This window comes from Panthera onca, chromosome A1, assembly GCF_046562875.1.
Source record: "Panthera onca isolate mPanOnc1 chromosome A1, mPanOnc1 haplotype 2, whole genome shotgun sequence".
Classification (NCBI taxonomy): domain Eukaryota; kingdom Metazoa; phylum Chordata; class Mammalia; order Carnivora; family Felidae; genus Panthera; species Panthera onca.
The window spans coordinates 220359991-220387652 of record NC_138339.1 but is presented as its reverse complement, the minus strand read 5'-3'; the positions used below and the strand labels follow the sequence as shown (position 1 = coordinate 220387652).

General features: G+C 48.1%; 1 protein-coding gene and 1 long non-coding RNA gene across 3 annotated transcripts in view; one reads left to right on the top strand and one right to left on the bottom strand.

Annotated features, from left to right (window-relative positions):
• The window catches only part of LOC132682115 (uncharacterized), a 48545-nt gene that overhangs the window by 9554 nt on the left and 11329 nt on the right, over nucleotides 1–27662 (bottom strand). The window contains exons 2-4 of one of the 2 annotated variants that reach the window (XR_009611478.2): nucleotides 17383–17500; nucleotides 16001–16151; nucleotides 6218–6759 (exon numbers count right to left, since the gene is read on the bottom strand). This is a non-coding gene — a long non-coding RNA (uncharacterized LOC132682115). Of the gene's footprint in view, nucleotides 1–6217; nucleotides 6760–16000; nucleotides 16152–17382; nucleotides 17501–27662 lie in introns of those variants that run through there. The other variant, XR_009611477.2, reaches the window with a different exon arrangement.
• CA1H13orf42 (chromosome A1 C13orf42 homolog) lies at nucleotides 709–27662 on the top strand. Its single transcript, XM_060637242.3, has 4 exons — nucleotides 709–3645; nucleotides 22592–22739; nucleotides 24984–25224; nucleotides 26389–27662. The coding sequence occupies exons 1-4, from the start codon at nucleotides 3058–3060 to the stop codon at nucleotides 26561–26563; spliced, it is 1152 nt and encodes a 383-aa protein (XP_060493225.2). The 5' UTR covers nucleotides 709–3057; the 3' UTR covers nucleotides 26564–27662.

Genomic DNA, 27662 nt, shown 5'->3' with positions numbered 1-27662 from the left:
TCTGTAATCATTATAACAACTCGATGAAATGGGTCATAGTGGCTTTTGCAGGTGAGAACACCAAAACCCAGAGTTGAAAAAGCGTTCCTATGCTGGGAGGTGGCAGACCTGGGACCCAGACCTGATTCGAGGGAGGCTCATGCTGGCATTCTCTCCTGCCAACGGCCCTGCCCCCTGGGCCGCGAGCATGGAGGCACGGACTAGGCTGGTGTGGGAGCAGACAGGAGCTCCAACACCCTTGTCCGCACCCCCCGCCCGTGGCCACCACCACCTGGCATTGGCACTGCTGTGGAACAAACCCCCTGGGTCCCTCAGGACCATTCTGCTGCCGCCTTGGGATTCTGGCCTTGCAGTTTGAGAAATTCTGGAATAAAGCAAGGTTGGATACACTGAGTCACCTTATGCCAATTCTCTGGGGGCTCTAGTCAAGCCTCAAGTCTCTTGATATCTACACAAAGAACGGGTGTGCTCTGTGCTGAGTGAGGAACACAACTCCAGGACCAGCTGGCTCTTTCCTGTGCACAGCAGGGCTGGTGTGGAGGGGCTGGGCTGGGGGCGAGGACGCAGTCGAAGGGCCCTCCCCACCTATGTGCTTGCCCCGCATTCTCCGTGATGCAAAGGAAGAGCCAGACCTGGCCTGATTTGGGATTGGATGGGCATTTGTAGGGTCCTAGAAATATACTTTTTAAAACCACAAGGTGATTTCACACCCATTTCTTCTGGCGAGGCCATGAGAAAATCTAAATGAGGTATAAAGGCAGTTGCTACTTGAGATGAACTTTCTTGAACAGAGACAAAAAATATTTTTGTGGAGAGAAAGTATTCTCTCCCTTCAACTCCCTGAGCAGGAGCTCTGGAGAGAGGGGTGGCTTCGAGTCTGCTTTGGTAAGGAGGTGAGAGTCAGCTAGCTGGGCACTGCCTACTGCCAACGTCATGTTCTTTTGTATTCACGAGATGCTCTGCAAGTGATGTCACTAGAATTGTCCATCAATTTTTTTTTTTTTTTGTAAGGTTGGTCCTTAGGAAGAATCTAGCCAGGAAGTAGGAGCAGAGAGGAGAAAAATATAGAAGGTACTTTCATTCCCTTTGGGCTCAAGAGGTTAGGTTCTTGGGACATTCTGGATATGATATAGATTAGACTGCATTTAAAAAAATTTTTTTTAACATTTATTTTTGAGAGACAGAGAGAGACAGAGCATGAGAAGATGAGGGGCAGAGAGAGAGGGAGACACGAATCTGAAGCAGGCTCCAGGCCCCAAGATGTCAGCACAGAGCCCGACACGGGGCTTGAACTCCCGAACCCCGAGATCATGACCTGAGCTGAAGTCGGATGCTTAACTGACTGAGCCACCGAGTCACCCCTACACTTCATTTTTTGTCTATTTAAACCTTTTCTAAATTTATGTCGAATTAATCTCATTGTAAGCCCACTGGCACAGAGGCGACTGAGAAAGGTCACAGTCCCTGGATTCCTCTAGGAAGAAGTTCTGTCCGTTCTTGTCTATCCTCAGTGCTTCGATATTGTGCTTGTGCGGAGCCAGAGAAATGGGCGGGACAGAGACCTCAGAGCGTGTGACGTCACGAGTCCATGGCACCGAGGGGGCAGTGGGGCTTGAAGAAGGAGGGTTGGGTCTGAGGACAAGTTTCTCACTCACTGATTTAGACCTTAAGTAAGTCTCCCAACTGCTTCAGGCTCATTTGCTTCACCTGTGAATTGAGGACCAATGATGACAATGGGAAGGACTCTTCTGTCCCAAGGAAGCCATGACAGTTCGATAAATTAATGTGTGTGGAGGCACTTGATCAGCCCTGATGCCCTCTGCTACTGTACAACGTTAAGCGCTCCTGCACGTTCAGGGGCATGGGGTCACAGGGTCAACACCGTGTCTGGAATGCCACGCACGGAACCCGTGCTCAGTACGAAGATACTTACGATGTCCTTTGCTAGCTGCGTTTCAAAAAGCATAGCCATCGCTCTGAAGCAGGATATACACATTATTTTAGTTTTGTTTTTGTGTCACAGACCTCTCCAAGTGTCTGACAAAATGCCTGACGCTTTCTGTCTCTCTCTCAAACCAACCAGCAAACAGAACAAAAGTCCGGCAAAAATAAACCGTGCTGATACATCCAGGAACACTTCCCATTCGGTGTCTGGGGTCTCATCGTCTTCCTCTAAGAGCTGTCCCAGCTTCAGCAAATGCCTGTGCTAGAGATTTAGAGGCGTCAGTCCTCTGAGTAAAGAAGGGAGAGAAATAGACTGTATGGAGAAACAAACGTAATGATGACGTTTGCCATTTGCCGGAGAAAGATCCTAGCGGGGACATCCCTGAGATTCTAATGTATTCAAATGATGCTCTTGGAAAAGCAGTTGATGTCTGATCCTGACTAGTCTATTGAAATGAAAATGTGTTCAAGCCGAAGGACTGAACACCCCGTGCACACGGCCACCCTCGGCTCACTAAGGCTTTTGTGCAGAAAGTTGTCCCGATATCTGAATCCTCCTGTCTCCACAATGGGCTGCTATCGGGTAACCGTGGCAAGGTCTCGTTACGGCAGGGCGAGGCGCCTCCAGGACGCCCGCATGCCTGCTCAGGGCCCAGCTTATCGAAGATCTGAGAGCCTCCTGCCAACGGCCCTGGCCGCGTCCACCCTGGCCTCTCTCAGGGGACTGGATTTTACCTCAAGCAACACACGATTTTTGGCTTCGTGGTGTTTCTGCAAAGGAGGATTTCATTTTGGATGTGAGGCGTTCGGGACCAGAGCCAGCTCGGCCAAGGTGGAGATGTGAAGGTCCGCGCCAAGATCAAATCGAACGGAGTGAGACCGTGTCCAGAAGTGGAAAACGAACAGGAAAGAAAACAGCCGAGCAGAAGCAGCTTTGCCGCGCTTTCCGCATCCAGCTGGAGCCTTCGATGGAAGAGAGCGGAAGGTATTTGCATCCAGTGGTGCTTGAAGGCAGCCGGGGCCCTTGCTTTTAAACTCCCAGGGCACATCCTCGTATTCCTGGGTGGTTGATGGCATCTTGGTCATTGGATGTAAACGTCCCCCCCACAAGAGATGCCCCGGCTGCCCGCCCGACCGAGCCCACACTCTCCGGGATTGCGGAGACCCGAGGCCTCCTGGAAGGCGGATGGCGGGAGGCCCGTGCGTTGGCACCCCTGCCCCCAGCTAGATCGAGTGGCAGGGTGCAGGCGGCTGGAAGGCACCCGCAGAGGGAAATCGAGCACCATGCTCAGAAAGCTGCACTCCCTCTTTAACCCCGGCCCGCAGAGGAAGGCGGAGGTGGCCGAGAGTGCCTTCTACAACCGAGCCAGCCCCGCGGTGAGGCTGGCCCTCAGCAGCTCCATGTACGTGGTGGGGGACCACGGGGAGACGTTCAGCGAGTCCTTAAAGAAATGCAAAAGCACCGGCAGCATGGACACCAGCCTGTACTACCTGCAGCAGGAAGGGGACCGGGCGTGGCTGTACGCCCGCACCCAGGCCTGTTTGCAGTATCTGCAGGAGCTGCTGGCCTTGCGGAAGAAGTACCTCTGCAGCCTCCAGGACCTGAAGCCGCACGGCGCCCAGGGCGTCTCCTCTACCTCCTCCAAGTCTTCCAAGAGGGCGGAAGAGGCCCCTGGCCGGTCCACCTCCCAAGAAAGAAAGGTAAGTGCCGTTGAGATGTACACTCTGGATGAGAATTCATCCAAGAGCCTCGGACGCGAGTTGCAACCTTGTCTCTCCGCCCCCATCCACACACAGCCTGACGAGTCTGCACGTTCGGAGCAGTGCCTCAGTCATCCTGAGAGGCTTTGCCGCCACCTCCTCCAACTGGGGACGGGTGGCTGGTCCCAAGCTGATTCTTTTCCGGGAGGAGGCGATGGGGAGGAGCAGTTAGCGGTATGGACAGAGCAGCCTGCGGGGAGGGCTTGGGCCTCGGTGCCAGGGGGTCCCGCGTTTGCATCGTGCCTCTGTCATTTACCGCCCGCTTTATGGACGAGAGAGCGCTCGCGTGGCCTCCAAAAATCCCCGGGGAAAAGTGACATCTTCATGAGACCTAGATGGTTTCCAATAACCAGGCGTTTGGCTGCACGGGAGCCAAGCAACTGGGGGACTTGTTCCACCTCCACCTTGGGCCCCGGGTGTGCTGGGGACTCAGGCACAGCCTCGAGGGCCCGTGACATCCAGGAGACTGCCTTGTTGGGCCCTGGAGGCTTCAGGCCCGGACACCCCATGCGGGAAATTAGTGCAAATAACTGGCAGTTATCTTGTTCGTACCTATTGTGGTCTTTGTACACATCATCTTTCTTGGAGCCATCTAGTAATTCTGGAAGGTCAGATGGGAGAAACTCCCGTGTCACGGCAGAGCAAGCCGAGACTCGGTGACCTGCTCTGATAGGACCTCCAATTCATTAGGGGACTCATTCCTTCGTTCCTCAATTTTTTTCTTTTTTTTTTTTTTCAAATGCCTGAGGTTTCAGGCTGTTTTAAGTTCCCATCAGTTGCTTCCCTGACGACTGCACTCTAAGGTGCTCAGAGCGGACCTGTCTTTCCCACGTCCGGTTTCCCCCCAGTGGGTCCTGTGAGCTGAGCAAGCCTCATTAACGCTGAATGACTGATCGGCCTGCTCCCAAATCCCCAGGGCTTGGCCTCGCCCGACCGGTTTCAACTGTCTGTACTTTGCCCCCCGGGGTGGGCAGTTGAAATAATCACTTCAACTCCCAAAGTAGGTCAGTGCCCCAGTACCTAGCCTTCCGTTCCAGGACTGACCCTGTGGCCAGCCAGCTGCAGATTTGGGAGCCAGACACCCCTCCTTCGGGGTCACTGCCCATGACAGAAAGGGCTGCAGCGCCTTCTGGACTCCCTTCCAGCTTCGATACCCTGAGGGGTCTAGGCCCTGGTTAGATTCCCTCCAGGCACTGCATTTTCCTGAAGGGATGGGGTTCTCTCCTCATAAAGCCTCGTTCCCTACGTCCACGCGCTCCTCTTCCAGTTCAGCTGTCTGAAGATACAAGAAGGGCTGAGGGGCAGAGCCACCAGCTCTGGCCAAACGGGAACGGCTGTCAAGGGAATGACACGAAGCCTGGACGTCCTCAGGAGGTACCTCTTGCCATGGTGGAACCAGAAAAAAAAAAAAAAAAAAAAAAAAAAAAAAAGTCTTAAACCGGCTCTGAAGGCAGTCAGCTAAAACTGAACGTTAGTTCTGAACGTACGGGCTGTGGGCCTGTTGGCCCCTCTGGGCCTCGGTTTCTGCAGCATACAAATGGAAATGAGAATATACCTTGTGGGGAAAAAGCAAGGGCCTGCCTGTGACAGACATAGGTGGTCCAGTGTTTACCAACTCTGAAATGCAAGGTGTGGGGGGCTTTTGAGCCACCTGCAGACAAGTGGTCTCCTTTGTGGCTCCTCAAGAAAGAGCTATATGCTGGGTGTGCCGGGGGAATAATGGTGCCGTCTCCGTGGCTAGCAAGTGTGGCCCGTGGCTGCCTGGCTCTGTGCGTGGCAGGGGCAGGGGCCCAGAGAGCTCCTTTCTTCCGGAATGTCATCACCTTCCTGCGTCGGTAGAAAACGCCTGCCGATGCTCGGGTTCAGGGCGAACGCCGTTCGCTTCCCTGACTCCCTGCTGTGGGTGGACTTGTGTCTCCCCAAAATCGTGTGTTGAAGTCCTGACCCCCCCAGGACCTCAGAAAGTAAACTTATTTCGAAATAGGCCGGTTACAGATGTAATTAGTTAGTTAGATTGATTGCAGGCATTAGGGTGGTTCCCTAATCTGACACCACTGGAGTCCCTATAAGAAGGGGAAGTTGGGACCCACACGTGCACACGGAGACCCCCAGGCGAGGTCTGGAGTTGGCTGCCACAAGCCGAGGGCCCCCCAGAAGCTGGGTGGGACCTGGGAGTGCTTTTAAAGAGAGCCTCGCGCTGACAAGATCATGGCCTCAGACTTCTGGCCTCCGGACTGAGACAATAAGTTTCTGTTGCTCTAAGTGGCCCGGCTAGTGGTACTTTGTTCTGACAGCCCTAGGAAAAGAGGCCAGCCCTCCATAGAACTAGCCGTTTCTTTTCTCCTCCATTAGTCTAAACACATCTGTGTTCTGGCATTTATCCCCTCCTTCTGTGGCGGGTTAGCATGTGCGTCTCCTCTGGGGGATGGCGGCGACCTTGGGGAGCTTGAGGAAGTGGACACGGGTTCTTCGTCGTTTTTCTGTCCGCAGGGTGCAACAAGGAATGCTTCCTGGTCACTTAGGGATGCTTTGTAAACTTTAAGTCTGGTCTTCCGTGCGTAGATCCTGGAAGGGCTGGCCCCCACGTAGGGAGCGGGCAGTGCTCTCTGGGCATCACGGCACCACGCAGACTCCTCTCCCTCCCCACAGACACCAGCCCCCGGCCTTGGCCACAGAACTTAAGGTCCCCTGTCCGTCTCTCTTTTCTGGAAAGATAACGGCTTTTAGGCTGTTCCATTTAAAACTCCCAGCAAGAAATATCGTTTAGGTATTGACCCAGTTGACTCAATAACAACCAAAACAAACATTTCATGAAATGCACGCATTCCTGTTCTCTGTTTGGTCCTCTGATTTTTTTCAAAACCTTCCATAGTCTTCTTGTCTGTTTTTGACTTTGGTCATGACACAGTCACTTGATTTCACAGGCTACTACAGGGTCAAGACCCACAGTTTCGGACACCCCAGAGTCAAGGCATTCCAGCAGGGCCTGTGGAAATGTCAACAATCTCTAAGGCGTGAGGCAGCAGGGTGCCAAATGGTCTGTGGTCCCAGCGCCTTGGAGATAAGAGAGACGGGATGTACCCACGTAGATAGATGGGAGGAGGAAGTGAGCACAGGCCAGAAGTGAGGCGAGCCTGGGGTGGGTGTGGAAGCCCCTCCTGGGTCCCTGCATGGGGGAGGTCGTGGCCAGGCTCTGTGACAATCTGCTCCTCCCTCAGAATAGATGATTACAAAAGTGAGCAAAACACACATTTTGCAACATTTTGAAATCAGAACAAAACCCCACATCTGAGGATTTTTGTGTCAGTCTTGGGTATGAGCTGTAGTTTGAGACTGACTGTGTAAATGTCCAAGTGTTAGAATTTCTGACACATGGGCACCTAGGTGGCTCAGCTGGTTGAGCGTCCAGCTTCAGCTCAGGTCATGATCTCATGGTTTGTGAGTTCGAGCCCCGCATCGGGCTCTGTGCTGATGGCTCAGAGCCTGGAGCCTGCTTCCGATTCTGTGACTCCCTCTCTCTCTGCCCCTAACCCACTCACATTCTGTCTCTGTCTCTCTCAAAAATAAATAAACATTAAAAAAAAAAAAAAGAAAATAGATGTTCTTCCTGGGGCACCTGGGTGGCTCAGTTGGTTGAGCGTCCAACTTCGGCTCAGGTCATGATCTCACAGCTCAGGAGTTCAAGTCCCGCTTTGGGCTCTGTGCTGACAGCTCAGAGCCTGGACCCTGCTTTGGATTCTGTGTCTCCCTCCCTCTCTGCTCTACCCCCACTCACGGTCTCTCTCTCTCTCTCTCTCTCTCTCTCTCTCAAAAATAAATATAACATTAAAAAAAGAAGAATTTCCAACACAGTGCAAAATTCATGTGGCAGAAGGAGAGCCTATTTGAAATGGGTCCTGTCCTGGAACATAGAGTTTCTGAACCAGTAAGGTAAAGTCACTCAACCCCCTGCCCTGGGCACCTTGGGGGTTCCTGCTAGTGAAGACGAGTAGTGCCGATCTCCTCCCCACACCGCCCTCCTCCCCCACCACAGCTGCTCCTCTGCCACAGCCCAGGCACCATTAGGAACAAGCTGCAACTATTCCTGACTTCTAATCATCCTCTAAACCCAATATGTGGAGTATTAGCCCATTCTACAGGTGAGAAAATGGGCTCAGAGCCAGTAAGTGATTTATGTGAGGTCGTGCACCTGATGAAGAGAGAGCCAGGATTTAGACCCAGTGTGTGTGTGTCTGAGCTCACACTCTCGTCGATGTAGCCTCAGCGCCTCTCAATCAGAAAACATATTTTGAGCTTGTATAATATACATCGATGGGGGAGTGTGCACCTCAGGATGAGGTAAGCAGGTTTCTGTATCCTGCACGCCTGGGTCAAGGGGAGTCATCAGAGAGGAACCCGCGTCCTACTCCGCCTGGATTTTGTGCTAGGGTAAAGCTCTCTCATGGGAGCTGGATGGTTTAGTACTCCCTTGTCCAGGAGAAACCTCGGCCAGAAGCACGCCCAGAAGGCACGTATCAAGTTCTCTCCTCCCCACAATCCATGAGTCAAATTCCCTTCCATCTCCCTTCACCTTCCCTACACATGGCTACTTCTGAGTCCATTTTTATTCTTGGCCTCTGTAGCATTGAAATCCTGAGTTTGTAGTGCCTACTCTCGTACGAGGAAGAAAGCTGGGGAAACAGCGTGAGCACAGCTACAATGGGAACTTCACGATGGGACGGATGTGCCCTCAAATCATTTCAATAGAAATAGATTTTCATTCTTTCTAACTCATTCTACAAAGTATCTCAGGTGAGCCCCATACCAGCAGAAAGAGTAGCAGCAGAAACTGAAAAGTTGGGAGAGACTAAAACACCAACAGAAAATCAACATAAAAACTCAAAAGACTACGCAGATCGTACAGCTAACTCAGCGACTACAGATGAGCTTTAGATCTGGTTCTGCACCTCTTGGACACTACAATAAAAAGAGAGCTGGACTCACTGAACAATTCTGAGAGGAACAATCATACCCTTTGGTTAGTGGAAAGGAGATTTTCCCCAGCTTTAAGTCCCCAAATTGTTCATATGGGACCTGATGAGAAAACCATGTGTGATGTGGTTTGTAATACCCTCAATCGTATTTACATAACAACTCATCAACAGACGTGTCCGTCCTTCCTTCCTTCCTTCCTTCTTTCTTCCTTCCTTCCTCCCTCCCTTTTCTTTTTCTTTCTTCTTTCTTTCTTCTTTCTTTCTTTCTCTCTTTCTTTCTTTCTTTCTTTCTTTCTTTCTTTCTTTCTTTTCTTTCTTTCTTTCTTTCTTTCTTTCTTTCTCTCTTTCTTTCTTTCTTTCTCTCTCTCTTTCCTTCCCTCCTTCCATTCTCCATCAATACATATTGTTGTCAGGAACAGGGTGTGTGCCAGGAACTGTTGTAAATACAGGTGAGCAAGTCAAAGTCCCTGTCCTCATGGGTGGTCACTCTTGTGGGAAAGCTAAGGCACTAAACCAGTGCACCTGTTTCTGGTGGTGACTCCTCGGAGCCCCCGCTGTGACAGCCCTGTGCTGCATCTTAGTGAGGGTCCGGAGAATGGTGCCTGGGTACCTAAGTTCTGCCCGTCCCTTTTGGACCCCACAGAGAATTCAGATGCCAGAGGTGTGGGTGAACCCCATGCCCTCCCAAAGATCTTTGTCCAAATCCTTTGAAGACGTGGAGCACTCACAAGAGAAGAAGGTTTGCAAAAAGTAAAAAGGTGTCCTGTTGTGTTTCTTGCTATTTTTCCCTCTCCTATCCACATCCCTGAAAGTGAGTTGCTCCCCTCGCACTCTGTTTTGGGGTCTTGCCTGGGACATGACTGGCCTCTGCCTCTGTGTTTCTCCCTTCCCCTGGTTCTCTAGGAAATTTCTTCCAGCTGCTGGGAGGGGCTCTGGGTTATTTGACTTCTCTCTTTCCACTCCTCATAAAAACCACTTCTCTCAGCTTGGATTTATTTTTTGAAATAATAGCTTTAATTTACATACCATGAAACTCACCCTTTAAAGTGCACTACTGAGTGGTCGTTAGTACATTCGGAGTTGTGCAACCCATCGCCACTAATTCTAGAACATTTCATCACCCATTTCGGCTTTTTGTGTGTGTGGGCGGCAAAATAAACATAATATTTACCATTTTCAACATGGCACTTCTTGGCACCTTAAGTGAGTGCTTTTTAGTGTCCTGATTATGAGTAACGAAGTGTATTGCAATTAATGAATTCTTAAGATATTGACTGTTTCTCTTTGGACGATTTTATGTAAATTTCTTTTAAAGAGAGATGTGGGCACCTTTCAAATTGCTAATTGTCAGACAATAACCAGAGTTCTTCACACTAGTTTTTCATGAATTTCTCCAAATGATTGTTTCTACAAGCCCATAATAATTCACCCAGAAGACTATTAAGCCTGAGTTAATATATTTCTTAGAACACTTTATGAAATATATCAGTAGTACACCAGAAAATGAATCCATTAAGAGGTCAGGGAGGCTCTAAAAAGACTTCATTTAGGAATCAGGAGAATGCTTTTATACAAGGTCTGACAATTATTTCTTTATTTCTTTAAAAGATAAAAGCCTTTTCTCGTAGAATAAACTTTAGAAAGCTTTACCACGTTAGCCATGTTTTCAGTGTAGAATTCACTGGCAATGAAGCACATTCACAGTGTTGTGTAGCCCGCAACTCTCTATCCCCAGAACTTTTCCGTCATCCAAACAGAGAGTCTCTTCCCAAGAAACGATAACTCTCCATTTTCCTGCTCCTCCCACTCCTGGTAAGCCCTATTCTACTTCCTGTTTCTCTGGCTACTCCTACTCTAAACATCCCGTATACATGGAATCATACGGTATCTGTCCTCCTGTGCCCGGCTTCTGTCGTTCAGCATGTTTCCAAGTTTCATCCATGTTGCTGCATGTGTCAGAACTGCCTTCCTTTTGGACAGCAGAGGAGCCTGGGTTTTGATGGGTGGTGAAGAGGGACAGTTTGAGAGTAGGCTAACTCTGACCAGAGTGCTTGTTAGCATTTGGGGTCCTCACTGAGGACAGCTCCCCACACCGTTAGGGCCAGATAAACAGGGAAACAGCAGGCATCCTTCCCTGTATGAGAACTGGGCCATGTAAATGGATCCCAGTCTAGGTGGAGCACAGAGAAGAGCTCAGGGAGGCTGGCCACACACTCTAGGCTGGCCCAAGGAGGCCATTGGGGGTAGGTTGCAGTGCCCCATGGAACACTGCCCAGATGATTTGGGCTGGACATTTTCTGAAGCCGGGAATGTCAGTCCCCCACCACGGCCAGAAGAAATGTTATTAATTCTCCTGTGGATCATTTAGTTCTGAGCAGCTTGGATTCCTGATGTGTCTGCCTCGACGAACTGGCTGCAAATGCACACCCGTCCCTGCACGCTACCTCACCCTCCCTACCTCACCCCAGCCAAAGAAATTCGTCTGCTACAATGGTTTGAAAAGAGCCAATGGAATTCTAGAGAATGACTGCCCAAAGTGATTTATGTTTATTTAAAGTAGTTTTATTCTGGCAATAGTTTGTTTTCAGAATCAATTTTCTATCGAGGCCATGCAATCCTGCCTCATCGAATAAGACGATGTCAACTTTTGACCATGTCAAATAGGAGATTTTTTTCTCCTCTATGGCAGGAGGAGCTGAATCCAATTCATCTAAAAAGACTCCAAGTCACCCGTGTATAATATGTCTGTATAATTTCATATGGGATAGAAAGCAGGTTCTAGATCGGTTTTCACACCTCTAGGGATTATTTTTCAGATCTGTGGGGAAGACTTTATGCAAACGGTGATATTAAAATGCAGGTTTTCTGTGAGCATCAGTTACTGGGAAAGTCTCTATCACTTGGCCTAAGTCTGGTTTGCAGATTTGAAAGGCACTACTAATTCGATATGAGCTGCAAAGAATATTCTATTTTGCTTGGCAGAGCTCTCCACAAGATGACAAACAGTATAACAATGATTGATAACAAAGCGTATAATTCCTGTAGCCCCTCTCAGTCAGACCACAAGACGGGTAATTACATTCCCCAATCTATTTTCCAGGCACGTGCTGTTTGCTCAGCCCAGAAATAATAACTTCCTCCTCCTTTTTTCCTCTCCAACCACACCCTGTACACCTGGCTACCTTCTTGTCTTTCAACAGCAGAGAAAGCACTTCCCCAGGAAGCCATTTCTCACATCCATAATCTAAGACAGTGGATTTCCCCTCCTCTTGTGTCTGACCCGCATCTCAACACATAGCACTCAGCCCCCAGCACTCAGCACTCAGTACCCAGCACTGTAATTGTCTGTTCATTGGCTATTTCTGCTACTGGCCATGAGCTCACTGAGTGGGGCCACTGTGTCTTGTTTACCTTTTAATCTCCAACCTCCTGCACGGCTCGAAGCACGTAGCGGACATTCAATAAAGCAACAACCCGAGAAACTCCGACTGTAGTTTAAGAAGGTTTAAGAAGAAAGTTGTTACAAAATTCGGTGGCGGATCTAGAAAAGTAGTTGTTCTGTTGCTTTCGCCGAGTGCAAATGTATCTCTTATTTTTAGAGGCGTAGAATATAGTTTGAACATATTCACGTGGAATCATATCCTAATAACGAAAACCTCCAGTGTGTAATGGGTCAGAGTTCACCATCAAAAGGACACTTTGGGCAAACTTAAAAAAAAAAATGTTTGGATGATAAGATTATATTTGCTCATTAGATGAAATTTATAAAATGCAGAAGAGTGTAAGGAATACAATAAAAACAACTTGGAATCTTATTTAGAGTTAGTCACTATACAATGTTTAGGTAGATTTTCTTCCAATCATTTATTTCCTGTATATTTGCCCATATGTATATTAGGGCTGTCTGCTAAAACAAAGGATGCTTATTTTAAATTTGAATTTAAGATAAGTGATGGAGCTTTTTTTTTTTTTTTTTTTTTTTTTTTTTTTTTTTTAGTATAATTATGTCCATGCAATATTTGGTACATATTTATACTAAAAAATTATTCATTATTTATATGTGAAATTGAAATTTAATTGCTGTCCTATAGTTTTGTTTTGCTTTTGTTTTTGTTTTTTTGAGAGAGAGCAAGAGTGTGAGTGGGAGAGGGGCAGAGAGGAAGAGGGAGAGAGAGAGAATCCCAAGCAGGCTCCACGCTGTCAGTGAGGAGCCTGATGTGGGGCTCGAACCCACAAACTGTGAGATCATGAACTGAGCCGCAACCAAGAGTTGAACTCTTAACTGACTGGGCCACCCAGGCTCCCCTGCTGTTCTATATTTTTATTTGCCAAATGTGACAACCCTAATGTATGTGTATGTATGAATGTACTAAATTTCATTATGCCATATACTTCTTAATAATCTCCTTTTAGTTAACATTGCATTTTATGGATTCTTTCCCTCTCATTGAGTGTTTCTGATTATTTCATTTATTTGAGAGAGACAGAGACAGCATGAGTGGGGGAGGGGCCGAGAGAGAAGGAGAGAGGATCCCAAGCAGGCTCTGTGCTGTCAGCACAGAGCCCAAGGCGGGGCTTGAACCCACGAAGACGAGAGATCATGACCTGAGCCGGAACCAAGAGTCAGATGCTTAACCGACTGAGCCACCCAGGCGCCCCGGTAGTTCTATTTTTAAAAACCCAACTCTTCTGTCAATCAGCAATGTATTTTGACATGAAGGGGGAAGTGAGAATCCACCCTGAATTTTCCCCAAATGGCAAAGTTGCCCAACACCGTTTATTGACAAGTCCATCCCTTCTCCCACTGGATTGTAATGGCTCACTGGCTGCACGTGTATGCTTTGTACTATGCGTCAAGGTTATTCAGTTTAATCAGGCGTCTAACTGTTTTATAATTGTGAGCCAATTTTTTCGCTCCGTGTTTTGTTCAAGTGGAATGATCATTTAGATGACATGTAAGGTGAGCGGCTACCAGTTATTGGCAAAAGAAACAGTGGTCTAAAGATGAAAAAGCAGTGAGGAAAAAGACTAAGCCTATGAGCCCGTGAGCCTACAATCTCCAGTGTCAAAGGCAGAAGATGTGAGGCTACACTTCCAAAACGATTGCAATGTGTGGTTATGGTAGGTAATGCCAAAGTTGAGTTACACTAGACTTGGTGACGAACTTTTTCCTGCTTTTCATCCCTTTGGGCTGACTTTCTCAGCTCTCTTGTCTGCTTTGCCAATTTTTTCCTCCAGCTCAGGCAAGTGTGCCATTTAGCTTATCTGTTGAAAACATGTATGTGGGTATATGTATGTATGTAATTACATTTCAATGATTATACCTTTTTTTCATGTTGCTTTTTCTTTGCTTCTCAAAGCTTCAGTTATGTGTCATAAACACCCATTCTTTCTTTACAACCTGCCTCGATTATGGGTACACACTTCCTTAGGTGTTGGTGGAATATAAAAGGGATAAGGTAAGTATCACTTTGGACTTGGTCTTAAATATCCATTCCAAGGATTACAGAAGGCAGAGAAGATGTGTAAGAGATTTTAGGGTTTGGTCTCAAAAGCTTATTATTATTATTATTATTATTCTTGATAATGTTAAGTTGCTTGTGGATAAACTTGAGCTGTTTTGTATTTAATTTCACCCAGCTGAATGGCCCGAGGAAAAATGATCTCTCCAATCCAGACTAGTGCCCCATTTGATCCTGGAAATTTCATTGTGATATACTGACATCCGTATTCCCAGGTATTATATGCTCAAGAGAGTATTATCAGTACTCCACAAAAATAAGGAGTACGGAGTTCTTAAAATTTGCCAGTTGAATCCTAAAGGACACATTAGTAACATGCAAACTGATTCAAGAATGCAAACATTAGGTAATGGCACGTATGTGGCAGCATATATTCGTTCACTCAGTGAATAATTACTACCCTGTGCCAAGCACTGAAATAGGTACTCAGCATTCACAGGTGAAAAGGCAGTCTGTCTGCCCGGACACAGCCCAGGGTCTCAGGCTGCAGTCCTCACCATCACTGTCTGAACCACACCGGTGTGTTGACGTTCCTTGGCAGAGAAACAGGTAGAATTTCAGTCAGAATGGTGGGAGTTGTGTATATCCCGCAACCTATCTCATGTGGGCAGTGGCTGGTGGAGAGCATCTGTCCCGAGAGTCTTACCTGTGAGTGTTAATTGCCAAAGCATTGCCAAAGACGAGGTTAAAGATCACTGGCCTAGTGTGCTACCGAGGACATAACCCAACGTGCTGCAGTGGACTATCTACACCAGACGGGACATGTGCATAGACAGGCTATGCCTAGGTCCGTCTGCCAAAGGGAGCTGGCCCTCCTGAGGACGTGAGGGGGACACGCAAACAAGTGAGAAGAAGGTAGATGTTTAGTGGAGGCCCTCTTGGCTTTGGGTGGGTTTAGAATGTCCCCCGACTCTAACCTTTGACAAACGATTGTTGTTTACAACTGGAAGTTCAATTAGTAGAATCCAGACCTCTTGTAGACAAGAACTGAGAGGTCCCAGAAGAAAAATAACAAATTGGAGAAACCCAGGTACCCAGATGGCAGATGAAACCAGGCAGGGTGGCAGCTGATACGAAATGCAGAAAAAATATCATAAACTGCACTGGGGGACTCAGAAGTTAAATGAGACCTGCCGTGGAGTTTGGTTTGGGAAAATGCCAAGGGCTCTATCTGGGAAAAGTAATCTGAGACCCGGGCCTGGTGTGAGGGGGCCGTGGTTCAGGGAGGCTTGGAAAATGATAACCCCAAGGCCGCTGGAGGTGGAAGGTGAAAGGCAAATGGGAATGGAGTCGGCAATGCAATCCGGATGCTTTCACACCGGGTTCCTTCTCCCTGGGGCTGCTGTGGGGCCGAGAGCGAAGGAACATGAGCCCTGTGAACTGGGGCCTAAGCAGGTGCAATAGGAAACCGTTCCAAAGAGGTAGTTAAGAAATTCTGGGCTAGAGGGGTGCCTGGGTGGTTCAGTCGGTTGAATGTCTGACTTTGGCTCAGGTCTGATCTCACCGTTCATGGGTGTGAGCCCCGCGTCGGGCTGTGTGCTGACAGCTCGGGGCCTGGAGCCTGCTTTGGATTCTGTGTCTCCCTCTCTCTCTGCCCCTCCCCCACTCCCACTCTGTGTCTCTCTTTCTCTCTCAAAAATAGATAAACATTGAAAAAAAATTCTGGGCTAGAAAAAAAGTCAAGACTGGGAGCGAAGCAATCCTTTTGTACCTGGCCTTTCAAGTTCAGAGAGGGAACAGTAACTATATTGCATCTCACCCAGGGGTGCTGATGATTCATGGCCCATTTTGTACAACTACCTCCTCGTAAAGTAGATTTTGCTGCGATATCAGTCTGCAGCTTGAACCCTGCACCTCAGTTGTTGCCACTCTTGTGCCAGAGACCAAGAGAATGTGATAGTAGAGGTGGAAAGAGGCCTCTTTAGAGGCCTCTAGTAGAGGCCCATGGAAGCTGTGGGAAGGCAAAAACGAACAGCCAGAATCGGTCTGGGCTTAAACCAGGACTCGAAAAGGCCCAGGGAGTCCAGACTTGGAGCTTAGCCTTGGTGCTCAGAAAACTCACTGCAGCATTCATTTGGAGACATGTAAAAGTGTGCTTTCCAAGGTACACCAGGAACTCTGTGGACCAAATCCTGTGTAACTGGCTTGCCAGGTCACTCGCTGCTTACCATGCTCTCCAGAAGGCACAGACACAGAGAGCTGAGTGCTTGCAGTTAGAAGCCTACCCCAAGCTGGGGTATTATTGGCAAAACGCAAAATGACATATGCATATGGCGCTACCTTGAACAGCAAAAGATGACGAAGAAGCCAAGGATCTGACAACAGGAGACCGTGGTTTCTTTTGATGGTGGGTCTGCACACTGGAGCCCTAGGTAGTCTACCAGGGATGAGGAGGGTCTCTGTCTACTGCTGGGAAGGCATCCTCAGGACACAGTGAGTGAAGAAAGCGATGTTTACAGAGGTATGGTGTGGGCTACCTTTTGTTTTTTTGAAAAAAGTGGGTAAACACAAGTATAAATTCACATTTGCTTACATTTTCAGAAACAATGGAGGGAGAAACAAGAAACTTGGCATAGACGCAACATGAAGTGTAGCGGAGGGTGAATGGCAAACATTAAACCCAGGAAGCAAACAAAGTTGCAGGAATACAAGGGAGAGGGAATGCCTCCCCAGGAGGTGATTTTAGGTCAAGTTTGGGGACTGGGGGGGAAAGGTAGATGTTGGGTAGACCCCTGTGGGGGATGTTGTATACTCCCTGCTGGCACGGGAGCAGAGGGCGGATGGAGTTCCTCTACTTGGCCCTCTGTGTGCGGAGGACACAGATGAACCTGGGCCCTGAAATCCAGGGCTTCTGTCCTCTTTCTTCGATGACCTGTGTTCTATCCCTTGGAGTCCTGTCCTTTGTGTCCTTGTCTTGACAGAGACATTCCTGCCGGCTCTTGCAGAGCCAGGGTGCAAGACTGGCACGTAAGATTTCTAACCTAAATAAGACCATGGGGTGGGGATTCATGGGTGCTCTTGTTCCGTCCCTGATGCCGGGACTGCCATCGAGTGGTGGGTCTCAACTGCTGTGTATTAAAATCACTTGATTGTCTGAACTAACTGGTCTGGGAGAGGGCCAGGTACAGGCATTCTTTAAGAGCACCCAGGAGATTCCAATGTCCAGCTGGAATTGGGCTCACCTGTTATGGAACCACCCCGACAGGGGTGAGGGAGGGGTGTACCATCACCGTCTCCCAGGCCAGTCTCTCAGACCCATTCCAGGGATGCTGCTTTCACTTGCAGGGATGGAAGACAGGGCTAAGGAAGGAAGGAAGGAAATCAATTATTTATTCATTTGTATTTATTTTATGCTCCTGCTTTATTCCATGAAGGGTTTGGGGGTAACTGCTGAAGGCAGTTGGGGCAAGTGGGAGAAGCTGTCCTTTAGCATGAGACTTGGTCACACAGGTCTGTATGCGTCAGCCACAGATAATGTCACCAATGTCTCATTCTGTGGACACTGCAGGATCCAGAAGCTCTTCGAACAGAAGCAAGTTTTATAATGGCAGTGCATTGGATGGCCCGGCAGAGACCCCAGAAGGGGGACCTGAAAGAGCAGACCCTCCAGTGCTGGCCGAAGAGCGTATTTGTTAGGCATATTTGCCCCCGGAAGGCAATCACTCCTCAGCCTGGTAGAAAGGGCAAGGCATGGGAAGGAGACCTCAGTCTCAAATCCTAAAGCTTGAGGCTTTGGAACCAGGCAATAGAGTTGAATATTGGGAATGAGCCACACGTGTGGAGGTAAAAGGGCCCCCGTCCACTAGTTTTGATGGACAGAAAGCACAGAGGCTAAGGTGGTAGTGATTTCTTTCTTAATTTGTAAATGTGATCCTCGAAGGACAATACGTGACAAGATTCTGGGGATGTCCAAGAGGCCACAGTCAAGGACACGTATCAACATAACTAATGGTGGTGATCTCATTGGTTGCTGAGCCTTTGTTAGTTAAGACACCAAAGCGGACTCTTTTCTAAACTCTTTAGTAAATGAAAGCAGCTGATCCAGGTGGCTCTGAGCTGCTGGCCAAAGTCTACTTCCTGGGGACACTGCGGAATGAAGAGTTTAGATCATATTGCAGGGTGACCCCCCCCCCATGAAAAAAGAATGCAATGTTCACATGTAAGGCTGAGACACTTGCATTAAGCCAAACACTGATGGAAGTTGCTGCCAGAGATTCAGAGGCGCCCTCTCCGTGGGTTCTGAGATACCAAGATCTACAGACCTTGCACTCCTATTAAATACTATTTATCCTTCCTTTTGGGGTTTGGTTCAGATTGTGTGGCTTTCTCCATTCATCGTTTCTCACTCTTTCAGTTCACAAAAAAAATCTCTAAAATGATATGTGTCATAGAAGAATTAGGTTCGGGATGAGGACCATAGAGCCTAGAGGAGAGAACCGTCCAGGAGAGGGGTGGTCTACCTGGAGAATGAGCTGACCCGGCCAGTCCTGATCGATGAATAGGAACCAGCTCGGTGAAATATTCAAGGCCAAGAGACCAGTAAGAAGAAACACAGACAGGACAAGAATATTGACTTGCCATCAGAGATGAGCCCTCCTGTCACCGGCCTGCAGGAAGGGTGCACAGTGATGTGGCCTGCTGGGCTCATACAGACTGCCAACCAGCCCTTCAAGTTTTAGTCCTGCGCTCCACCCCCAAGCCTTGGTGAACCTGGTGTTGCCAAGTCTGGTGCATTTCCCATTCCCAAGGGTCAAATTGTACCCTTTTTAGGTGCTTGCCTGACCCATGATGTTCTGGAGGGCTGGTCCCTTTGCTCTTTTACATCAGCTCCCCCCTTCAGTTGCTTGGCAACTGCCAGAAGCTTTTAAAAATCTCTCTTTCCCCGATGGCCCTCTCTTCTTCTCTTTGTCATTAGGGGTTTCTTCTTCCCACTCTCCCTTCTTTCACTTCAGTGGGCTTGTTGAAGGGGGAGGAATAAGGACATGTGGATAGCTGTCCACTTTTAACAGAGAAGATTCAGGTCTATGTTGTGCTTCTTCAAAATTTTCCCAAAGAAAGCACCTTACAAATATAAAAGGAAAAACTCCTTCTATTTAAAAATGTTTTCTAGTACTACAAAATGCATACATTTTACCAACATGTATTTGTACATACAGGTGTCATTATTTTATTTCCCAACATTCTAGTCTGTAATTTAATCCTATTCACTTTTAATACCATCCCCTCTTTAAAAATGCCCACGTATAGCACAATAACAGATGCATATATCAATGGCACAGAATAGAGACTCCAAAAATAAACCCATGGTCATATGGTCAATTAATCTACGATGAAGGAGGCAAGACCACACAATGGAGAAAAGACAGTCTCTTCAATAAATGGTGCTGGGAAAACTGGACAGCGACATGAAAAGGACAAAACTGGACCACTTTCTAACACTGTACACAAAAATGAGCTCAAAATGGATTAAAGACCAAAATGTGAGACCTGAAAGCATAAAAACCCTAGAAGAGAGCACAGATAGTAATTTCTCTGACATTGGCTGTAACAACATTTTTCTAGATATATGTTCTAAGGCAATGGAAACAAAAGCAAAAATCAACTTTAAGATAAAAACTTTTTGCAGTCATGAATTTAAAGAAAGACTAGTCTGGGGGTACCTGGATGGCTCAAGGGTTAAGCATCCAACTTTGGCTCAGATCACGATCTCAGGGTTCGTGGGTTCAAGCCCCGCATTGGGCTCTGTGCTAACAGCTTGGAGCCTGGAGCCTGCTTGGGATTCTGTGTCTCCCTCTCTCTCTGCCCCTCCCCTGCCTGTTCCTGCTCTCTCTCTCTCTCTCTCCCTCAACATAAATAAACATTTAAAAAAAGAAAAAAAGAACTTTGCATAGCAAAGGAAACCATCAACAACACAAAAAGACACCTACTGAATGGGAGAAGATATTTGCAAGTGATATGTCTAATAAATTGTTAATATCCAAAATGTACAAAGAAATTATATAACTCAATACCAAAAAAAAAAAACAAAAAACAACAAAAAAAAACAAACCCAAACAATCCAATTAAAAAATGGGCAGAGGACACAAATAGACATTTTACCAAAGAAGATATACAGATGGCCAACAGACACATGAAAAGATGTCCAGCATCACTCATCATCAGGGAAATGCAAATCAAAACTACAATGAGATACCACCTTACACTTGTCAGAATGGCTAGAATCAAAAGGACAAGAAACAACAAGGGTTGGCCACGATGTAAAGAAAAAGAAACTCTTGGACCCTGCTGGTAGAAAGGTAAATTAGAATAGCCAATATGGAAAACAGTATGGAGGTTCCTCAAAAAATTAAAAAGTACTATACAGCCCAACAATTTCACCACTGGGTATTTATCCAAAGAAAATGAAAACACTAATTTGAGAAGATATATGCACCCTGGTGTTTATTCCAGCGTTATTTACAATAGCCAAATTATGGAAGCAATCCAAGTATCCATCAATAGATGAATGGATAAGGAAGCTGTGGTATGTGCGTGCACACGCTCACGTGCATGCACACACACACGCACACACACACACACACTGGAATATTACATGGCCATAAAAAGATGAGATTGTGTCACTTGAGACAACATGGATGGACCGAGAGGGTATTATGCTAAGTGAATAAGTCAGACTGAAAGAGACAAATACTATATGATTCCACTAATATGTAGAATTAAAAAAAAAAAGAAAACAAATGAACAAACGAAAAGCAGACTGAGACCTAGAAATACAGAGAAAAAAACTGAAGGTTGGCAGAGGAAAAGGATGGGGCTGGTGGGCAAAACGGATGAAAGAGAGTGGGGGACACAGGCTCCCAGTTCTGGAATGGTAAGTCATGGCAATAAAAGGCACAGCACAGGAACACAGTCAATGATAATAGTGTAATAGTGATGTAGGGGGGACAGATTGTAGGTACACTTGTGTGAGCAGAACATAATGTATAAACTTGTCAAATCACTATGTTGTACACCTGAAACTAATGTAACATTGTGTGTCGACTATACTCAAATAAAACAAAAATAAATAAAAATGTTCACCTAAAATAACTCTACACATGGTGAAAACAGCTCGGGTTAACACATATTGTCCCTTTTGTCCCCCTCTCTGAGTTTTCTTATTTCCTAAATTCCTCAGACAGCTCATAAGTTCACATGCTGATTCTGTGCCTTTCATTGTGAGTTCTCCATGGAGGTCCGCCATGGTGCTTGAATTTCCATGTTGGTCCTTGGAGGTTGTGAAGATGATGGTGATGAACCAGATCATGAAGAAGAACAAATCAGGACAGAGCCTGGAACCCAGTTAGACATTCAGTAGACTTCTTTTCTTTTTTTAAAATATTTTTTACATTTTATTTATTTTTAGGAGAGAGAGAGAGAGAGACAGAGAGACAGAGATAGACATAACACAAGTGGGGGACAGGCAGAGAGAGAGGGAGACACAGAATCTGAAGCAGGTTCCAGGCTCTGAGCTGTCGTCACAGAACCCGATACAGGGCGTGAACCCACGAACCAAGAGATCATGACCTGAACCAAAGTCAGACACTTAACTGACTGAGCCATCCAGGTGCCCCTCAGTAGACTTCTTTTAAACTCTGTATTTTATTATGTCTTACACTTTTTTTACTGTTTATTTTTTAAAGAGAGGGAGAGCATAAGTGGGGGAGGGGCAGAGAGAGAGAGACAGACAGACAGACAGACAGACAGAATCCGAAGCAGGCTCCAGGCTCTGAGCTGTCAGCACAAGAGCCCCATGCAGGGCTCAAACTCAGGAGCTGTGAGATCATGACCTGAGCCGAAGTTGGAGGCTTAACCGACTGAGCCCCCCAGGCACCTCTATTCCATATACTTTCCAAACAATCATGCTAATTTCTCTTCAATTTATTCCATGACTTGAGTCCAAATTTGGCCACTTTAGGTACTGACAACTCTTTTAGAGCATTTCCAGTACATCTCGCCCTTTCTTTCCTCCTGCGAACGTCTCATCGCCTTCCGAAGGAGCTGCACGATCCCCTGTTTATCAGCAGGGGAAAAGGCCAAAGGAAGACTAAGTATTTTGCCTCCAGGTCAGTAACAGTCCCTGAGCAAGAAAGAGGTAGATCTTCTTATTTGTCTCTCTTTGAGGTAACTGGACATCCACTGACCTACGGCAATCGTGGAGCAGGGAAATCCACCTTCCCCTTCACAGCACACTTACTCAAATTTACCTTTTAAGTTCTGCAAATTCATAACTTCACATACATTTAGTTTCAGCAGCACGGAATTCTTTTCGGCGGTTGTGGCTTGCTTGCGTGTGGGTGCTCAGAGGCTGGCTCAGGCTACTTTCTCTCTCCTGCCCTGCACCTCTAGCAGAAAGCAACCGCAAAGAAATACTCCCAGTTCAGCGCGGATGTGGCGGAGGCCATGGCCTTCTTTGATTCCATCATTGCGGAGCTGGATACAGAGAAGCGGCCGCGGGCTGCCGAGGCGGACCCTCCCAATGAGGATGTGGACTTTGATGGTGAGTGCTGGCCGGGGGTGGGGGGGAGGTGAGGGGGGGAAGATGGACTGGGGGTGTGTGACAGCGGGGGGGTGGGGGGGGGTGGGGCTCTGGAGTGGGCTAGAAGATGAGCTACCAGGAATCTCACCTCCCCCTAGAGGGAAACTCGCACCTGCACTCTGTAGCCCAGCCTGGGGCTCGCTCTTCTCCTCGGGGCCCCTTGCTTTAGTTGTGCCAGAGGCCAGCACCCAGCCTACCCCTACAACACTCGCAGCCATATTTGGACAAAAACCCCTTCCGGCAGTCCACTGGCCCCAACTGCGACAAATGAGTCAAGAAAGGGATTGGAGGGGCGCCTGGGTGGCTCAGGCAGTTAAGCACCCGACTTCGGCTCAGGTCATGATCTCGCGGTTTGTGGGTTCGAGCCCCGCGTCGGGCTCTGTGCCGACAGCTCAGGGCCTGGAGCCCGCTTCGGATTCCGTGTCTCCCTTTCTCTCTGCCCCTCCCCCACCAGCACTCTGTCTCCCTCTCTCTCAAAAGTGAATAAACATTAAAAAAAATTTTTTTTAAAACATAAAAAGTAAAATCTTTAAAGGAAAGGGATTGGAGGGGGAGGTGGTGTTATATGGGTGTAAAGACAGAGTTTCGGCGTTGTAAGGCGAAGAAGGACTGGGCAGCTGTCCCTCAAAAATGAGTATATTCCACATCACTGCACTGCACGCCCAAAGACGGCTCAGATGGCAAATTTTATGTTATGTGTATTTCACTACAGTTTTTGTTTTAAGAGAAGAAAAAGAAACGGAGAAACTGTTTAAAAAACTGTCGACTCTGCCTGAGCGAGTTTGGCAGTGTCCACACTGGGCTGACTGATCCTTCATCTGGTTTGTCCCCGCTTCGCCCAGCACCCCCTCTGACGCCCTCGGGGTCAGCACTCTGTGAGGACGCGCAGGGCAGGACAGGGCCAGGGAGCCTGCCTAGGCCAGCCTGGGTCTTTGGAGAGAGAGTGAAGTGAGGGCCGTCCTTGCCAACGTCTGTCACTCACTGGCTGTCTCCTGGTGGAAAGCAAACGATTCAATCACATTCGTGAGTTCAGCCTGCTTTTAAATTCCATTACTTAATGGTCCGTTTCTTTTTAAGTTTATTGTATTTTGAGAGATAGCACATGCAGAAGAGGGGCAGAGAGAGAGGGAGAGAGAATCTGCACTGATGGTGCGGAGCCTGATGCAGGGCTCCAGCTCACGAACCGCGAGATCATGACCTGAGCTGGAACCAAGAGTCAGACGCTTAATCGACTGAGCCACCCAGGCGCCCTGACTGTCAGCTTCTTTAATCTTTGACTTGCCCTCCCTGGTGTAAGTGATGGCAATTTTTTTTCAGGGGTTCCTGGCCCCCGTTACTGAGGTGCTAGCTTTTGGTGCCCATACTAAGCAATGCTTGAGCTTTTTATCTAATGCTCAGAAGACTGGATTCTTGTGGTTTGCCAATGCTCTGGGCTCAAAAGACCTATATCTGTGAGATTCAGGTTCTCATTGGGTTTGGTGGGATTTCACAGAAGGTTAGCCCCACCTCCCCCGCAGGCTCACTGTGCCCTGCAGGCTAATCTGCCCACCTTCCTCCTGGACTGCAGCCCCTCGGTCCCTGACGGAGGCCAGCCCTCCTCTTGGGAGTTGGACCTGGAAACCCAGGACACCGGTGAAAGAACAGCAAAATCCACTGAGGATGCAAGTGTTACCTTCCACGATTTTTGAATGAAAAGGACATTATGGTTTTCTCTCATAACAATAGCCCTATACGTTCACTGTTAATCTAATGAATCAAATGATACACCAAAATACAAAGAAAGGAAAGAATATGGTCTGCAATACTACCACCCAGAGATAATAACCACTGTTAAACTTTGGTCTATGTCTTTCCTTTCCAAAAGGTTTTAAACATACACACATGCATATACACACACGCTCACTTAATTAAAAACAATAGGACCTCTGCTATTTTGTCATCTGTTCTTTTCACTTAACCATTTATAATACATCAGGGGTTGTCTTTCCATGTCAGTAAACATACATCTATGTCTTTATTTTTAATGGACACATAAATATCCCACCATATCCCTACCCTATCATTACAGGGTCAGATCATCCCCCTCTCACTTGCCTTTCCCAGCCTTTCTAAGAATCTGCTGTTGTAATATAGGCATTTGTTGTGGCTTCTCAGCCTGGTTCACCCTCTCTTGCTCCTTCCCGGGCCCCTGCTTGTCTCTTCCAGTGGCCACCAGCTCCCGGGAGCACAGCTTGCATTCCAACTGGATCCTGCGGGCACCACGCCGGCACTCTGAGGACATTGCTGGGCACACTGTGCACGTGACAGATAGCCAGTTTCGAAGGAGCGTGGAGCGCAGGACCTTCGGCACTCAGAGGAGGCTCGAGAGGCACCCCATTTACTTGCCCAAGGCTGTGGAAGGGGCATTCAACACCTTGAAATTTAAGCCCAAAGCCTGCAAAAAAGAGTAAGTGCTTGGACCAAATGGTATAACTAAGATGTTTTCGTGTCCTCCAGACTCCTGGGGTGGTTCTTCAGGTGCCTTGAGTCCCCGTCCTATATACCAAAAATTATTCTTACAGATTTTGGGGGAAGGAGATCTTGGCTAAAGATCTTTTTTTTTCCCCGCTAGGGCTGCCTGGGTGGCTCAGTCGGTTGAGCGTTCAACTTCAGCTCGGGTCATGATCTCACGGTTCGTGAGTTCGAGCCCCGCATTGTGTTGTCAGCATAGAGCCTGCTTCGTGTTCTCTGTCCCCTTCTCTCTCTACCCTTCCTCCACTCATGCGCTCTCTCTCACTCAAAAATAAATAAACGTTAAGAGTATTAAAAGATGTTTTCCCCTAGTCTATACGTAAACTCCAGCCTGGTTCACTGCTGTCTCCTCCCTGTGACTTCAGCTCTGGATCTGCTGGCCTTGCCTCTGGCCTACCTGGCCACATGCTTTGTGCCACCCTCTTTCACTGTTGCCCCCCAGGGCCACGGACACCCTGTGGGCTACGAATTTTTTATGAGAGTTTGGGGTTGAGGAGGGCAAAGCGCCAAGAGGGAACCAACACCAGACTAACCAGACGCCCCTGCCTTGGAAAGGCGTTGACCTGACTTAGCTGGAGAACTTCTTGCTGGCCGGGCTCCCCCTGGCCACTTCGCCACCATCTCTCGGCCTCTTTCCCTCCAGATCCAACTCTCCCGAGACGAGTTCCCATGTTTGGCCTCCAAATTCCCGTGACCTACTCATTTGGAGCAGTCAGTGCTCTCTTGCTCTGGCCACTGCCGCCCATGCTGCAGGGACCTCACCTTTCACAGCAGAAGGGGGTCTATCTGGGTTCGGGTTTGTACAAGAGCCATTCAACCCTGATGGATTCAGAGCTTTTCTAAATAGCACTTTCTGCCCATAATAATGGACTATGTAATGGACGTACTGAAACCAGGGCTCATCATCCAATCATCCGTCCTTCCCCTTCAAGGCCAGTCTGGGGTCCAGCCCCCATGATGATACCGCTTTGTCCGCCACAAGGCCCAGCCCTGGGGGGGGCATCTGATGGTCTCCGTTGGAATAGTGGATCAGAGCATGCCTTCTCTGTGCAGCCGGCCAAGCCAGACTTAAACCCTCTGCCTCATTCCTCCCTTCCAGCCTGGGGAGCCCCAGACAGATCCTCCTCAACTTCTCAGGAGAAGACACGGAATGGGATGCGGAGCTCTTTGGCCTGGAGTCCCTGGTGTCTCCGGGGGAGGACTACCACGAGACAGAGAACCCCAAAGGGCAGTGGCTGCTTCGAGAGAAGCTGTGGGAGCGGACAGTGCCCTGAGGCCCTTCAGGCCATTCAGCTTGACTCAGGCTGGGTCCCTGAGAAGGTGGCTACTTTCAGGGCAGCACAGGTGTTTGGCAGAATCAAAAATGGAAGTCGGAACAAAGTCAAGCCCACGAGCCCATCAGCACTGCCCGCCGGTGCCTGATTAGTGCCAAACACACGCGCGGTCTCCCAGAGAACCTGCCTTAGGAGACTCTGGAGCCGGGCTTTCCCGGCATGGCAGGTTGGCAGGTAGTTACAGCTCGGCGGGTCTCCCAGCAGGGAGTGGGAATATCCAGGCTCACTCCCTGGTCTCCCCTGGCTTGTTTCAGTTCTCTGTGCATCTGTCCGAGTGGCTTCTAACACTGTGCTCAGGACGGGAAATGAGCCCACCCCTGGATCTCTGGCCAAAGTTTTCAGAAAGGTGGCTCCTGTCTCTGCGGGGCTCAGGAATACCCTGATCACAGAGGTTGCCTTCCTTTGTGCAGAACACGGTCCCGGAAGCACCTCCTTCTGCACTAACACTTTCACGGTTCTAGACATTTCTAGAAACATCTGCTGGATTACACGGAAGATGGGGCCAGTGCCCTGGCATTGGGAAAGAGTGTGCCAGGGCCCTGCCTTGGGACCACACTATCTCTCCAGCCCCGAAACCCAGCTCTACTTCCCACAGGTAGTGGGCTTTCTTCTAATTATCGTCCAGAATATCCTGATAGACGCCCATATGACCAGCTTATGGCCGGCTGTGCCTCTCCCCTCCCCACTTAAGAGGAAAATCAGCATCCCTGAGTTCTTTTGGACTAGAAAGGATTTGTGATTTTTGTAACTATCTGAATTAGAATTACATCTTAAATATATTCTTTGCACTTCTCACATACTTTTTCCTGCTCGGGTTTGAGAACCACTGGTCTAGAGAACACATTGCATTCTGTTCATTCCTATTACTTCTTCTGGTGTTTTCTTACAAAGAAAGAAATCGTCCAGTTGGTACATGCTCATGAAATGCCAGAGTGCTCTTGGGGGTAAAGGAGGGAGACAGACTAGGACAAACCAATAATCTAAATTAAGCCCAAGACGCTCTAGGCTAAGGTCACTCTGAGAACTGAATAGAGCTTTC